Genomic DNA, 17,254 nt, shown 5'->3' with positions numbered 1-17,254 from the left:
TGTCCCATTTTCCTCCATTGATTCCCCCTAGGCCTTCACCACACTATATTTTAATAGCAAAAATGCTAAAAATGTAATATGTCATTCATTTTATATCCTGATTTGTTTTCTTACTTTTTAATATTTTCCCTGTTTTTTAAACCAGGGTCATTTTGGAATTCAGCTTCCTTCAATACCGAGGCTTCATACCTTCATTTCCCCACTTTCCACGGAGAACTCAGTGCAGACGTGTCTTTCTTTTTTAAGACCACAGCTTCCTCCGGGGTGTTTTTAGAGAACCTGGGGATTACCGACTTCATACGGATAGAGCTACGCTGTAAGTCTCCTTTTCCAGAGAAGTCTGCGGTATTCTGTTTACTAGCAAATCCTTCAACTAATGTTTGAAGAATCATGTTTCTACTTTATCTACTGAATCTCTTCCTTGTGTCCCTTCGAAAAAATTCTTTGAAATTAAGTTACTCTTTCTGTAAGAAATAATTTAGTATTTAACTTGTGATAGTTAGGGGAAATCATTGTATTCTCTAGAACCATTTAAGACGCTTCTTAAATTCAAATAATTAAAATTTTTTTAAAACACTAAATTCTTAGTAAATAAAAACATTAATTAAATTGCCCAGTCATATTATTTTGCTATCCTCTTAGACTGTTATTATTATCTTGATATCAAATGTATATTGCATGCTTTAAAATTTATACAAACTTTGAATCACTGTAAAATTATCTATAATAATAAAAGCGTAATATGCTAATTAGACTGGATGACCTTTCGGATGAAGCCAGGGCTGCAAGGGAAGTCCGGGTCCCGAGTGCCAGAGGGAAGCCGGTGCTGGCAGCCGGGGGAAGGAAGGCCTACTCTTGCACAAATTTCGTGCATTGGGCCTCTAGTTATTTTATAAAATGCTACTTAGTTTTCTTGCCCTGGATAAATAACTAATTTTTATCAATCTAAAAAATTCACTTTGAGGATGAATTTCTTAAAATTTGTTTTTTTCTTCCCCAAATTAAAAATGTATTTTACTGCCTCATTCCACATCTATTCTTTGCCGCTGTCCTTGGGTTCTCCCATAAAATTCAAATTAATTTTTATACTGTGCTATGTGCTATTCCTAAGTATGTTGACGACTGGGCTCTCTGACTTGGCCAATCTTCGTGTCTGACATTCCCAGCTCCGGCAGTAGTGGCTTTTTCATTTGATGTGGGGAACGGGCCCTCTGAAGTCTCGGTGCAGTCCCCCACTCACTTCAACGACAACCAGTGGCACCACGTTAGGGTTGAAAGGAACATGAAAGAGGCATCCATTCAAGTGGATCAGCTCCCACCAGAGACCCAACCCGCTCCCGCTGATGGCCATGTCCTTTTGCAGCTCAACAGTCAGCTCTTTGTGGGTAAGTGCTGCTTCTAGGCAGTGTGTCATTTAGCTGTATGATGTGAGCGCAGAGATGAGCCAACATAAAATAATACCAACTATAAAAATAATGATTGAGAACCTGTGTTCCAAACTGTGCTAGGTGTTTCATCTCTTCCTTATATCCAACCTGTGAAATGGGTGTTACCCTATTTTATAAATGAGATCACTGAGAGGAAGGGGGTTGAAGTGACTTGCCTTCAGAAATCCACCTAATACATGATATTCAAATTTGCCTGTGACTAGTTCCTGAACCTGCATTCTTAATATTATAGGTTTTGTGATTTGTTCCAGGACTTGTTTTAACATTAGTGCATTTAGTATGATATTGGTGATGGTTATCTCTGTTCCTAGGAGAGTCCAGGAACCCTCCTTGTAATTTCAAGCAATGCCAACCAGTGACTTTTCATCAAAAATAGGCCAGTAGCAGAAAAAAAAGTAGGGAAGAAGCATATAAAATCCATGCTTGACCAGTTTCCTCACTTAATCTGATGGTATCTCTCATTTTGTCCATATTTTGGATATTTTCTTATTACTTACTTCATATTTATATTCAAATGTTCCTTTATTTCCTAAATACATTTGTTGGGTACTTATAGACCTGCTAGTGGAATCCTTCTGATTGTGTTGGTTTTATTTTGCATCTTTGCCAATTACTTTACAGGACTTACCAAAAGTTTAAGGGATTCTCTCTTATTTGATCACTTTTTCTATATTTTAATATATGTGAGGACACAGTAACACTGTAAATCAGGATAAATTATAAAGGATCAGAAATCATATTTCAAGCATTTTTAAGAGTTTTGTTTTAGAACATAATTCATGAGATCCCCATGACATCATCTATTGCTTAACAATCTTGTTTTACTAACTCCCTTTCACTGAGGAGGGTGAAGTTTATTTCTTTTATTTTTGAGTAAGATCTATTTGAGATTTCTAGTACATTTATGTACTCATTGTTTCTATCATTTATTCTTTCTTTCACTCAATAAATATTTAATGAGTAAGACACTGTAATGGACAATCTAATCATGATCTTGTGGCCACTTGATTGATTTATTTAAGAGTATGGAAATAATAAAGAATACATGAGAAGAAGGACATATGTTTTCTTTTAATAACATGCTAGAAGCCCAGTCAGGAAGTTGACATAGATATTTCTTGAATTACAAAAAATGAGAGATGGCCACAGGTAAAAGTATGGCAATTTAAAATCTGTCAGGATCTAGGAAATAGCCTTCCTATTCTTGAAAATTGAAAAGGCTAAAACAGTCCTCAGATCTTTCAGAGAAATCTGCTGCAGTTTGCCAGTGCATGAACTTTTATCCTTGGTATGAATTTTAACTTCAGAGAAATGGAATCACTATATATTGTATCTGATAGGAATCCTGGCCTTAGCTTGATTTCAGGTAGGTGGAATGGATAGAAGTTCTATTGTGGTATCAGGAAACTGGATTAGAGCAGACTTGAGTCTTTTACCCTCAATCATGTGTTATAATTTTAATAAGGATCTAAGAGCTTTCATCTTTATGGAAGCAATCGGTAGGCTTTTGAATTCCCATATATGTTAAGCCCCAGGATGACTGTGTTACTTAAAAGTTTTAAAAACTGACATGTTTGTTATGTTTAAGTCAAAGTCATTGAAAATTAAAAAGAAAAGGCAGAAAGAGAAATCTCAGAAAAAAATGTTACATCTACTATTAATAAAAATCTATTTATACAACTCCCTTCTCCTTAATCACAAGTAATTGAGTAAACTAAAATGGTTAATGTGATGTTATTTTAAAAGGGATTATTTTTTGAAAAACACTTGCAGCCGTAGGCAGATACAAGATCATTGGCCTCTAGAGCAGCAGTTGCCAATCTTTCGGACCTCACGGACCACCAGTGGTCCACGGACCACCAGCTGGCGACAGCTGGTCTAGAGGCCACGTGCAGGTCTTGTTTACATCTTCCTCCACCACAGGAGTGGACCACTTTCTTAGGAAAGGGTCCCAACCAAGTAAATAAAACAATACTTACAAGACAAAATATTAATTAATAAAATTACTATTCATCAAATCAGAATTTTAAAATATTTTTGTAGATGAAAACACTTTTTCTCTGCAGGAAGAATCAATGGAAGTTAAATTATACTTTAGAAGTTTACACCAAATTAGCACAAAGTGGGTGAAAAACTAGTAAAAAATCATTAATAATTATAGCTAATTTAATGACACACTTACTAAGACCAAAAAGTAGTTCCCTGTCTCCTGAGTGTGTATTTCAGTTCAGGAGACAAGCGACAGCCAATGAAAGAGTAAAATGTAAGACAAAATAAAACAATAAATACATATGTGTGTGTGTTTATATGTGTGTCTGTGTGTGTGTGTGTGTGTGTGTGTGTGTGTGTAATTACATATAATGACAAATACAATAAAAAGCAGAATAAGGAGTCAGGCAATGATTTGGGTTGGCGGGTTCTATTTCAAGTGAGGTGGTCAGGGGAATTCTCTCTGAGGACCTTACATTTGAAGGGAAGCAGAAAAAGGAACCCTGTGGGTATCTAACGGAAGAGAATTCCAGGAAGGGAAAATGCTCACAGTGATGGCAGTGAACTTTAGGTAGTAGAGTGTCAAGGAGAGAAACAACAGGAGGGAAAGGGTGGTCCCGAATGAGGTGGAGGCAATGTTGAGCTGTAGGGCATTGTTGAGAAATTTGGATTTTATTTTGAGGGGTCAGAGGCATGGCATGATCTGATTTACATTTTCCACACTCTCTCTTGCTGATGTGAGGAATATGGATGGAGGGAGGAGGTTAGAGCAGACTATGGAAGTAGTCCTTTGAGGGATAATGGTGCGTAGGCTAAAGTGGAGATGGACAGATAGACTCAGGACATTTTAAATGTCAATGCACACAGCTTGCTGATGACATGGCTATTGCTGTTATTGTTCACAACGTACCCAGCTCATATCCAGGGACAAGACACTGCTTTGTAGGGCTCTGGGTTCCTTCCATCATTTCTTTGTTTTTCATTTCACCTAAAGTTAGCTTTTCCTCGTTTCTTCCTTTATCTTATTTTGTAGAATGATTAAAACTGTCCCTGGCTCCACAATCTAGATTATATACTACAAATCACACCATAGTCAGGCTGCAAATACCTGCTTCACAGCCCAGAAAATGTATCTGGCCTTCACCTCCTTTCTTTCCTTCAGAGAGATCTCACCCATCCCCTAATCACACTCTCACCAGGAAATCAGGGCATCTTTGTTCATATGTTCTGTGCCAATACATGTCAGAAATAGAAGGGACTTATCATGGAAACTGTTTCCCCACATATTAATACCTTTAAATAGATGAGCCTTAAGTCTGCTCTCAGACCCAGTGACTCATTGTGTGACTGGGAGTCTGCTTTATTCCAATATAATTAGTTCTTTGGTTATAATTTTAAAGGGTAATTTCTTTTCCCTTACTTACAAGTTCAAAAGTTTAATTTTTAGTACACCCTGTCCATCTTAAAGATAATTACATCTCATCAGTATTTTCAAGTGTGCATAACAACTATCATTTGTATTTGGATACTGGGATAAATGAGTGAGTACATGTAATTGCAGAGTTAAGTCTGTAGTTTTCAGCATAACTTTTTTCTCCTAAAAATGGTTTTAAATCCAAGACACCAATGATAAGGATAATAATAATAATAATAATAGTAATAATCTTTTAAATTACATGGAAACACAATCTTTATACATGGAGGACAAAATTGAAAAACTCGGTTAGTGTTAGTCTCAAATACATTTTTTATCATCCTCACATTTAGTAGCTTATACCAAAAATGCACTTTCTGGTTTGTAAACAAATTTATCAGAAAACTGAAAAACAATTATAAAATATTTCAAATATCAAGTAAAAATAGGAAATAGTAGAATTTTTGATATTGTAGAAATGTTTGCTTTAGATACTGTGGTTAACATTTTTATGTACGTATAAAACTGTGGATATTTGAATATATGTTAATTTTTATTTAAATTATATTCTCCATCTCATTGTGCTATTATAGCCAGGGCGGTGTTGATAATATTTGTTGACATTACATTTTTTTAGCTTAAAATTTCCGCAGTCCCTCAGAAGTGATTTCTGCAATGGGATAACATGAGAGAACCGAGGGCATTTTCTCCATTGCTTGTTCCACTCTCTTCCCTAAAGACCAGTCAGAAAGTGTAGTCACATCTCAGAGTGAAACTCTGAGGCAAGGCTAATGCTTTAACTTCTGAGTAAAATCACTAAAAATAAATAGAAAGCATGATTTAAAACATAATTCAGCTGGGCAACGATTATATATGGTGATAGAAATAGGAGTAAGTAAATTATAAATAGTTTCAGAGACTCAACTAGTATTGGCCTATACCAAGGAATTATAAAACAGAAGGATATTAACAACCCCTGTATTTCTAATATTAGAGCAATTAGCTTCAACTAATCTCTACCGTAGTAAGTTATGCAAAGTGGAGCAATAAAATAATGAACAAAAATTCTTGCATAAAAAGTGAGAAAAGTTAACATTAATGTAATGTGATAGATTAGAAACAGAGCACCATGAAATGAACATCTCCTCTTCCCCAAATAACCTCAATGATCATGTTACTTTTCGTAATAAAAATGATAATCACCCTTTATTTGTAGGCCATCTTTCTCTGTCCTTGCTCTTAACTATGACATTGGGTCTATACCGACCTTTCACATTCTTTCACTTTGTCCTGTTTTGTATGTGTGTGATTTATGACATATCTTAAATAGTTCTATTCAGAGGTGCTTATTCATTACCTTAAAAATTAAGTTCAGCAACATGAAGCTAATTGATGTATAAAATGTATGCCCTTGAACTTGTTAACTCTGAGGACTCAATGTCCAGAGTCACTGCTTAAGTTCCCTTATGCTCACAAACATTCTCCAGCCACAAAAGTGATGGAGGGAAAAGAATCAATCATTTTTAAAGCTGAAAAGTGACAGTGGTCATTTTCTATTTTGGTTTGTAAACTCAGCATTTTTCTTAGAAGCTTCTTAAATTAGCCTTGAATTGATTTTCATTCAACCAGCTCTGCAATTTTTGTTTGCCATCTAAATGCTTTTCCTGACAGGTTTTTAAGTGGGACAAGGTCCACTTCAATACTTTGTGACTAGGCCCTGAAGGAGAAGTAAGGACTCCTGAAATAGACTCAGAAGTCATTTGTACTGCATTTGAATTGCATCAAATCTACAAATGTTTGTTGAGTATCTAGAGGAGGGGTGGGGTATGTCTGGCCCGCAGGCCTTAGAAGGCCCACGTAATCATTTGGTCTGGCCCTGCCAAGGCATTAGAGGTGAGTTAATTAAATGTTTGACCAAATATAGCAGGATAATATTTACCTTGATAATTTTGTATGGCCCGTGAATGATGTTATAAATATCCAAATGGCCCTGGGCAGAAAAAAGGTTCCCTACCCCTGATCTAAAGCAAGCAGTTTCTAAATGCCATTCAGAAGTTTTAACGTTGAAGTCTTCAAAGGTTGGTGCTCAGTCTTAAGTGCACATTAGTATCAACTGGGATCTTCTGGGACACTGGCAGTGCAGGCACAAAGACATATTCATTCACTGTGATGGGCATCTGTGCACTTTCAAAGTTGGATATTACCAATATGTCTTTTACTGGTCTTTCAGTGAACATATACTTGTATTTCTATTGGCTGTATATCTAAGAGTGGAATCACTGGGTTGAGGATCTGCCTATGTTAAGTGTTAGGAGACACTGATAAATCTCTCCTTGGATAGCCTCCTCTGTGAAGTGGCTGTTCAGATCTGTTGCCCATTTTCTACAGGATTGTCTTTAAAATATTCTTCATATGTTTTAGATGATTCCCATTTAGATAAATTTATTCCAAATATCTTTTCTTTATCTCTATGGATTGTGTTTTCATATTGTTAACGGTGTCTTTTGAGGAACAGACATTCTTTTAAATCTTTATTGTTGAAAATATTATATATGTCCCCTTTTCCCCCATTGACCCCCTCCAGCCTGCCCTGCCCCCAGCCCCAGGCTTCACCATCCTATTGTCTGTGTCCATGGGTTAAGCATGTATGCATACAAGTTCTTTGGTTGAACATCTCCAACCCATCTACCCTCCTTCACCTTCTTAATTACAATATATTCTAGATTTTTTCTTCTTATGTTCAGTTTGGTTTTGGTAGGCTAAAGTACAGTCGCAGGAAGAGAATGCCAGATAACTTGGAATGATTTTTATTTCAGGCTGACTTTCTTTTGTAGTAAATACGTTGCCTCAGTACCAAAGTGCAGTGCATAGAAGTCACCTTTCTCTTTATTGTAATCATATCACTTAGTTCAATTATCATCTCCCTTCCTTCAGATGTCTTTTTCATATTTAGCCGCAAATGCTCCCAGTGTACTTTTCCATGCCCAGTGAACAAATCTGAGTGATTGTTCCAGAATTGAGATGGGCTCTCTTGATATCAGAGAATATGACTGATACCACCAATAGTTCCTATCTTTAGAATGGGCCTTACTTATGGTCAAAGAGAGCTGCTGTGGCTCTGTCATATGAGAAGTCTAAATAGACCCACTCTGCCCACTGCTGCTCCGATGAGGACATGTTCTTACCACTGACTTTGGTTAAGGGGAAAGTGCCTGAAGGTTCTCCTACAACCTTCAAGAGTGGAGTTAATGGGTTGCTTATACCAGCTGCCTCTTTCAACCACAATTGTTCCTTGAACATGAGAAGATCCTTCTTCCCAGCCCTCCTAGGGATTTGCTCAATGAGGAATACTACATAGCAGAATCATAGCTGGGCTTCCAGTCTCCTACCTCTATGTGAACTAGTAGGGTCCTATCTGCAAGGCTATCTTCCCCCCAGATGGCGGGGTAGGACTGGAGTGGCGATCCAATGTGTGATATACCACTGTTTCCTTCCATCCCCGACTCAACGCCCAGCCCACATGGCCTGTCACTTCCCTGCCCCTCGCTGACCTATGGTCAGGTCTCTGCTACTTTTTCTGCCATGGTCCCGTGGGCAGGGAGAGCTCCTGTTCTCTGCCGGACAAGCTTTCATGACTTTGGATTTTAAAGAGCAGTGTGTGAATCTTGATTTCTTTCTGCCTCTAAGGCTCTTGGGCGAATTATGCAGCGGTTCCCAATTAATCCTCATTATATCCAAGCACAGCACATAAATAATTTTCCATTAAAAATTAAAGGTCTTCCTGCCACAAAAAGTTGTGGAAAATTGGCATAGGAAAGAGTCAGCTTGTTCTCTTTGACAATAGCATCTGTCACTTGGACTAACTTCCTGAGAATAATGAATGTGATAAAGGGATTGGGCTCAGTCTCTGCTCAGCACCTAGCACACTTATTTAGGTGCCAGGCCCCAATACTGTTGTGTAAGTGAACAAACTCCATTGCATTCATTCACATGGAAAGGTTAGGCATTTGTCTCACAGAATACTCAGTGTTTGGGAAGTTCCCGAACTCATTATATCTGATGTAGTATGGCAGGTAAATTGATAGAAAATTAATTGGAAGACAGTTCCAAACATAATAGCTCAGCAGAAATATCCAGAATCAATTAATCAAACTGCAACTCATTTTCATTGGCCATACATTGGAAGCTTTAATTAAGCTTTAAACCTAATCCTATTTACAATATCCATGTTTTCCAGAATAGTTACATCTTAAAATAAGATATTAACTTGATACCTAATGGTAAGGTAAAACTCTTCAATACATGTATGACACATAGGTTTATATTTAATTATAAATACTTTTTTGATGATTTAAAAAAATAGTTTAAAACTATTTAACTGGGTAAACATGAACTCTTTAAAAATACAGAATTAAGAGGTCCTGTTTACTAAGCTGAGTATTGATTTCTTTTCTCAAGGTTACAAATACTATTTAAGCATTTTTTTTCTGACCTTCTCCACCTGTTATTTATTTCTACCCATAACATCATGGGGTAATTGTGTGTTTACCTGCCTAAATCTAGACTAGACTGTGAGCTCTTTGAGAGCGAAATCATTTGCATATAACTCTGAACCTCCAGTGCCCGACACTGTGCCTAGCAAAGAGCTGCTAAATAAAACTTATATTTTTGAAATGCCATTCAAACTGAGAGTGATCTGAGAAATAGAAGAAAATGGAACTTTTCTTGTTTGATCATGTTTTCTTTTTGTGGAGAAGAAAGAGGCTTCCTTGTAACAAAAGACCACCTGTAGCTTCTGGTCCCATTTCTGCCTCCGACTAAATGTGTTTATTTTAAAATCACTCAGCTCTGCCCATGGGATTGGCCCTGGACTCCTCTATGCCTTTAGAGTCTCATCATCTGAACCAAAACAAAAGAAAATAAAAAAGAATAGACCAGTTGGAACAGTTGAAAATGGATTGTATTCAGTCGTTGGACTCCAAGTTATTTCCTTATCATTACGTCCTTGGCAGAATGAGATAACCACCTAAGTCAGACAGCCTGGATGTTTAGAGTGACACATGCCTAACAGACCAGGATGTAACATTACTATATACTGTAAACTGTATACCATGACCTACCACGCTGTAACATGAAGCGAGTGAATCTACCAGGAGCATGCCTCTAATGCAGACTTCACGGGAGCTGGCCTTCCTCCAGAGAACCCGGGGCTAAAGGTAAAGCCAAGGCTGTGGGCTGCCTGACCCAGGAAAGAAAACTCCGGCAAGGATGCCAAAAACATGTATCAGAGGCTTAACTCTGAGCCCTAGATATTCTTACTGAGTTGTTAGCAGATGGGAGAATAGGGAGGTCTGAAGCCAAGGTGAGGAACAGCTTTGATGTGGAAGGGAACAGGTCCTGAGAATATGGCAGAAGAGAGACTACCAGAATGGCAGGAGATTGAGTAAATGTAGGCCAAATGAAACAAGAAGACTGTCAGCTATTCTGAAACTGGGAGGAAGTTAGTCCTTTCCTTTCTGCCACACCCACATAAACTGGAGTTGGGGTGCATCCGGGATGCGCACCACACTGCATCTGGATTTAGAAATAGAAGATCTGACCCACACCCTGAAGACATCTGTATTTTCATTGAAGAAGCACAAATTATGTCAACTGAAGCCATTTGAATACAGAAATTTAAATACAGTAGTTTGAATAGAGACCATTATGTCTATGAATCTGAATTATAAAGAGCATTATTGCATGAGTCCAGAATTCTCAAGAGTTCTTTTGGTTTCCTCTTCATGGTATTTCATTATCCAAGATTAAAGAATGAATTTATTTTCTAGTCATTGAGTTTTATCCTTAGTCATAGTCTGGGACCCAAACATCCCTGCGCAACAAAAGGGTTCCTCTCTTCAAACTTTGAAACAAGAGGCCCCCATGTCCCAGTCCTGAGGTATAATCTGGTTTAATTTTAAATTGTATTAATTAATTAGTAATAATAAATTGAGTATTAATTAGTAGTTATTATTAATGTCAATTGCTAGTGAATTAGTTATTACCAATGGCTATTGCACAGCTGTTATGGTCCGGGCACTGTTCTGCCACCCTTATTGAATACTCTCTCTAATGAAGGGACACTGACAATATACGGCATAAATTGGTAAAATATAAAGCCTGGTAGATGGTGGCAAATATTTATTTAGGGTCCTTCTGGCCAACTTTTGTTTATGACATACAAAAAACCCTGAAATCTCCGAGAATAAGGAGGCTTTAAGCTAAGTGAACCAGGAGGGAAGGCAGTGCACATGTACACAGGTAGGTACAGAGCAGGTATGAGGTCCTGGGTGAGGCAGCACCATCTGTTCAAAGATGAAGCTTCTTTTTAAAGGTTCTGTGACCATCTAAGTTCCTCTTGGTAGAATCACCCGAATAATTCAGATTAGGGCATTATTATGCCACTTCAAGTTCTGAGCATTCATTAATGATATTTCTGGACACAGATTTAAGTGAAAGTCCCCCTAGAGCTTACCTTCTAATTAGGTAGTGCCTTAAATGTGGAGGACAAGTGTTTGTCTGAGGAAGCTTCACCTCTGAGGATTGTTGAACATGTATTAACTGCCCTGTTTCTGGCTCATAGAATCAGTATTTTTAGGGTGAGCTCCTGAATCTGTGTTTCAATAAAGCCTTTACATGTATTCTCATAGTCTCTAAAGTTTGAGAAGCTCTGTGTAGAATAACAGGGTCTGATCCTATCCAAACATTTAAAATTTCTCCAAAGGTGACTTGATAAGTGCATACTGTTGTATATTATTTAATTAACTAGAGGCCCGGTGCATGAGTCTGTGCACAGGTGGGAGGGGATGCGGGAGGTTGGCTGGCCAGCCCCACCCCCTGGTCAAACTCCTGGTTGAGGGGACAATTTGCATATTAGCCTAATATTGCGTATTATTATATAGGATGTTATACCACTGTGTTTCTTCATCAGTCCTCTTCCCAATTTTGTTGAGTCTTTCCAAGCTTAAGACAATGAATGCTGGACCAGCATTTTGAAAAAATTCAACCAAAACAACACTCCAACTAACAGACCACATCAATGTGGTCAAGTTAGGAGGACTCAAGTTTTCATTATAATTCCCACTAAGTTACAACGTACCAGCATCAGGATCAGTTTTCAATATGAGGACAAACCACACTTACCCACAAATATATTCTTATTTAAAATTGCAAAAATATATTACTTTCTACATAAGAACTAATTTTTAAAAACCTCCTCAATTTAGAGTTTAATACTTTTTAGAAAACAAATATGTAACAAATTCATCTTTTAGAAAAAATTGAATTAATGTTTTGTCTTTTTCAAGTCTTTTAATGTTTTGTCTCAAATTGTACTTCCAAAATTATATTTTTGCTCTTCACATTTCTGCAGTTCTCTGGGAGGCCTCAGTTTTACTTGGTCTTTAAATCCTGAATAAGACATGTAGGACCGTGTTTCCATCTGCAGTATCTCCCTTTCAGGTGGAACGGCCACCAGGCAGAGGGGCTTTCTGGGATGCCTCCGGGCCCTGCAGCTGAACGGGCAGGCCCTGGACCTGGAGGACAGGGCCAGGGTGACTCCCGGCGTGGAGCCCGGCTGTCGGGGGCATTGCAGCAGCTACGGGAAGCTGTGTCGCAACGGAGGGAATTGCAGAGAGAAGCCCAGTGGATTCTCCTGCGACTGCACCTTCTCTGCATACTCAGGGCCTTTCTGCTCCGATGGTAAGGATGACATGGGTGCCTAAGAGGAAAACGTATCCAATATGAATAAACGTCTGTTATTGTCTGTGTTGCTATTTGAAACATATAAACAAAATCCATTTCTTTTTTTGTTTTGTTATTTTTGCAAAATATATTTTTTTGCTCCCCACACTTTATTTCTTAGGATTGCCTTAATTCCTAAAAAGTGTTTATTGATGATGTCTTAAAGTGTTAAGTGTTCAATTTGATTTTTTTTCCTATCTAATATTAGTGCTGTTATTATGGTTGTCAACAACCTGCCCCTTGGGACTATTCTCTATTGTAAAATTATTAAGGGTATTATTGTTATTTTTATTTTATTTTTTATTTTTTTAAAATATATTTTATTGATTTTTTACAGAGAGGACAGGAGAGAGATAGAGAGTCAGAAACATCAATGAGAGAGAAACATCGATCAGCTGCCTCCCGCACACCCCCTACTGGGGATGTGCCCCCAACCCAGGTACATGCCCTTGACCGGAATCGAACCTGGGACCTTTCAGTCCGCAGGCCGACGCTCTATCCACTGAGCCAAACCGGTTTCGGCTGTTATTTTTATTTTATATTTCTAATCCCTCACCCTAGGATATTTTTTCCATTGATTTCTAGAGAGAGTGGGAGGGAAGAGAGGGATGGAAGAAAGGGAGGGAGGGAGGGAAAGAGGGAGGGAGGGAAGGAGGGAAGGATGGAAGGAGGGAGGGAAGGGGAGACATCAACATGAGAGGGACACATCAGTTGGTTGCCTTCCACACTAACCCTTACCAGGGCCAGGGAACTTTCAGCCGAGGTACATGCCCTTGATCAGGAATCGAACCTGTGACCCTTTCGGTCCCTGGGCTGAAGCTCTAACCACTGAGAAAACAGGCCAGGGTAATTATTGTTATTTTTTATGAAGATAGTCAACAATGCAGGAAAATCTAGGACACGTTGTTGGTTTTTTTTGTTTTGTTTTGTTTTTTGCTTTTTCCAAACAGATATTTCTCAAGAATATAAATACATTTCCTTATATATTGTTGTGTAACAGAATGACTCTGGGCATTTTGCTCTATAATGTGTTAAGTATCTGGTTATGAAGTAAAATAGTGAAATATTTTTCAGCTTGTCTTGTTCACTGGTGTACATCATGGAAGCAAAAAGAGCTGAGGTAGTATTAAGTGTTTTGGACAGACGTCTCTGAATATTACAAACATTTGTTATACTTCCATAGTTTCTCATAGAAAACTGTTGTCCAGTTCAATTCAGTTGTTTATTTAAATGTTTCTGGCTTAGTGGACCTTTTCTGAAAGGAGACTAACAACAACAGGCTCCAAATTGAAGCCACCTCCAATTTGCTACGAAAGCATTGGGGATTATTTAATGAAAAGTTGTCAAAAACGCACTCTGCACGTTATCTGCTTTTTCTCAGGAATGAGTTATTATTTTGAAGTCCACCTGTAGTCATAAATCTCACGCTGCTGCTGCCATTTTAGGAGACTTTTCACATTTAAAGTTAGAAATAAGACTGCCTGGTCACCGGAACATGTCTTCATTTCCTGAATCGAAATGATTTCTGTTTCATATTGTTAAGTGCAATCAGGAATTCTGTATCCACATATTATACTGAATATAAAAAAATATATAATAGATAATAAAAGTAATAAACGAAAGACCTCCTGAAGTTCCGCGGGAGTGGAAACGTTGCTATATTAACAGTACGCATCATCCACAACTCAGATCCAACAACTGGGCCTGCATAGTAATGGATAGAAGCAGGTTCTGGATGCAGCACTAACTGTCTTTCCCACAGTCCTCCTCATTTTATGTTTGTGTATTTGGCGTGGGAGTGTGCGTGTGCATGTGTGTGTGAAACTGAGATATTAATCTCACGGGAGTAAAATACTCTGCCTGGGTACAATGATTTAAACGAGGATGGGTAGTTCCTATGTGCATCTCTGCTACACAAATGCCCATTTCTCCTATTATGGTAGACTTTTTAGTGCACAGTGAGTAGGAGAAAGTCTTTAGACAGAAAGGAACATTCTGCCTGCTGATCCTGGAAGGTAATAGAATGCCTCAGTCTTCCTTTCTCCCTGATATAGAAAGACTAATGTATTCTGGCTATAAAGTGATAGGTGGGGCTTAAAAGTTAAATAAGACAATGGATGGGAAGGGAGATGGAAGTCAAGAAGCCTGGTTTATGTTTATACTTGGGAGGGGAAGAGCATTAAGCTTTCAGCAATGAGATTAACTAGTGGATTAATTACATATAATTCTAACATAAAGCCATTTCAGTGACCATTGTGAAAGCTCTGTTAATCTATAATGTTATTTAATTCTGGTTTGAGGGTATTTCTTATATTTATTTAATTTGTTATTTTTAATTAAAAATATCAGTTAATATCACTGAAACAAGAGCCTTGGTCTTAATTTTTAATATGAGATGTATATATCATTTCAGAGATTGCTGCATATTTTGGATCTGGCTCGTCCGTGGTTTACCATTTTCAAGAAAATTATCCCTTAAGTAAGAATTCCAGCTCCCACGCTGCTTCATTTCATGGTGATCTAAAGCTGCGCCGAGAAATGATCAAATTTAGCTTCCGAACAACACGGACACCCAGCTCACTGCTCTATGTGAGCTCCTTTTATAAAGAGTATCTTTCAGTCATCATTGCCAAAAATGGTGAGTGCTTTTTAGATGAGAGAGAGAAAATTGAGTTAGAGCATTACATCAGTAATAGTACGGATCCTTCTCGTCTTCTTGCTTCTCAGACTACAAACAGGAAGAAAAAACGTGCCTGTCTTTTGTATTCAATTTTGTATTTTCACTACTGTCCCATAAATTGAATCTAAAAGGATTATTGAAAGGAATTAAGATGCCTTTATCTCCTTATAATTTTGATAAGTACACATAGCCCATATGAAGTATAATTTATTATATAAAATATTTGTTATATTTTATTATTGCTAGAAGCTCTTTACTATTCCACGTGAATATCAGCATCAGTGTTGTGGTTGATTTTGAAATAAGATGTCACTCTGCACATAACAAATATTTTCTTCAAATCAAAATACAAAATTTTAAAGGAATGATGACAAACTAGTATTATGTATAAGAAAATGTCCACAAAATAATCTGTTGCTTCTAATTATAGGCAATAAAATAGTCATGGACAGTGCTGGTGCCTTGATGCTGGGTAATGGTGTGTGGGTTAGGACATGTGACTCCTACAGAAACCTTGTCACAGAGACTACTTACTGCTATTTTTTCTCTTCCCTTTATCCTGACTAAAGATAAAAATGTCATAAATACATTCTCTGCATGAGGAAAATAAACACTTTTACAAATGTGAATATAGCATTTCAATTAAATCAAACATGGCCCATGGGCACTGAAGACCAAAGTAAAAATAACATTGTTTAATAGGTATGCTTGCCTTCACTGTATACGTTTTGAGCTTAAAGCTTATCTATATGTTAGGACATTTTCTTTGTTAAATTGGAAGATAATTCTGTGCAGTAAATTGACATCGTTACAGGCAGTTGAGTACTATAAATAGTAAGTTTGGCTTAAAACCATTCATTTTACTCTAATTTCATCCCAAAATTTAGACCATGACCATTTGGCCAAATATTTCTCGTCTTTAGTAAAACTACATTTGCTTAATAATTTTATTAATCAATTACATTTCAGGGGTGGAGATTATAGAAACAGAATGCTATTACAATATTCCACAATAGTTTGGTATTTTATAATATACCAAGTCTTTTTTTTTTATTTAGAAGCTAGTACAAATATTTGTATTTACTTAATTCCATATTGACATCTAGGGGGAAAAATTAAAAATTTGCAGGAAAAACACTGCTTATTAGCAACAGGCTTGGTCTTGATTTCACATAGAAACTGACTTCTAGGAATTATGATGAAAGGATACACACAAATAAAATATTGTGACTTTTCCCCAGAAATTACTAAATAACAACAAATGTACTCTGAATTTTTATAAGCAATTTTTAAAATACAATTTTAACTGGAAATATAATTTCCCTCCCCACTTTAGGAAGTTTGCAGGTCAGGTACAAGCTGAATAGATATCAAGAACCAGATGTCGTTACCTTTGATTTCAAAAACATGGCTGATGGGCAACTTCACCACGTCCAGATTAACAGAGAAGAAGGAGTGGTCTTTGTAGAGGTAACGTACTCAACCCTAGAGAAGCCAGGGTTACAGTTAGGACTGGCCAGCATGAAGGACCCGCAGCAGAAATGTGATAATGGATGCAGTAAACAAAGTCATCCTTTCAGGGCTGCTGGTGCACAGCCCCTACTGTCCAATGTGTGGTCAGAGTGCTTTAAGGGGGATAAGATTCTGTCCAAGATATTATTAATATTTTATACTTAAATATACGAACTTCCAGCGTTTGTTTTACTGCTCAGGCGGGAAATACTGTCTAGCTATCATCGTGCACTACTGGGGGGACTGTTGCTGCTCCGATGAAACCCGTTCGCTTCGGAGGGGTCTAAACGCAGCCACAATTCTAGCACTGAAATTAGTTACTGCAGCATCAGTAAATATAAAAATAATGTGAGTCACGGCAGAGAAAGTGGAAGGATTCTACCAGCTTTGGAAGAAAAGCACTAATGTTTCAGCATAGAGGAAAATTTC

At 37.5% G+C, this 17,254-nt stretch overlaps 1 protein-coding gene across 1 annotated transcript in view; it reads left to right on the top strand.

Annotated features, from left to right (window-relative positions):
• The window catches only part of CNTNAP4 (contactin associated protein family member 4), a 239,836-nt gene that overhangs the window by 204,336 nt on the left and 18,246 nt on the right, over nucleotides 1-17,254 (top strand). Inside the window, exons 16-20 of the mRNA XM_070398223.1 lie at nucleotides 146-316; nucleotides 1,167-1,385; nucleotides 12,352-12,591; nucleotides 15,047-15,271; nucleotides 16,650-16,783. Of these exons, the coding sequence (XP_070254324.1) occupies nucleotides 146-316; nucleotides 1,167-1,385; nucleotides 12,352-12,591; nucleotides 15,047-15,271; nucleotides 16,650-16,783 (989 nt within the window). The remainder of the gene's footprint in view (nucleotides 1-145; nucleotides 317-1,166; nucleotides 1,386-12,351; nucleotides 12,592-15,046; nucleotides 15,272-16,649; nucleotides 16,784-17,254) is intronic.

The sequence above is a fragment of the Myotis yumanensis genome, unplaced genomic scaffold (genome assembly GCF_028538775.1).
Source record: "Myotis yumanensis isolate MYYU_CA2020_CCGP unplaced genomic scaffold, mMyoYum1.0.hap1 SCAF_18, whole genome shotgun sequence".
NCBI lineage: Eukaryota > Metazoa > Chordata > Mammalia > Chiroptera > Vespertilionidae > Myotis > Myotis yumanensis.
Note: the sequence above shows the minus strand (reverse complement) of the source record. Positions and strands in the feature narration are given on the sequence as shown.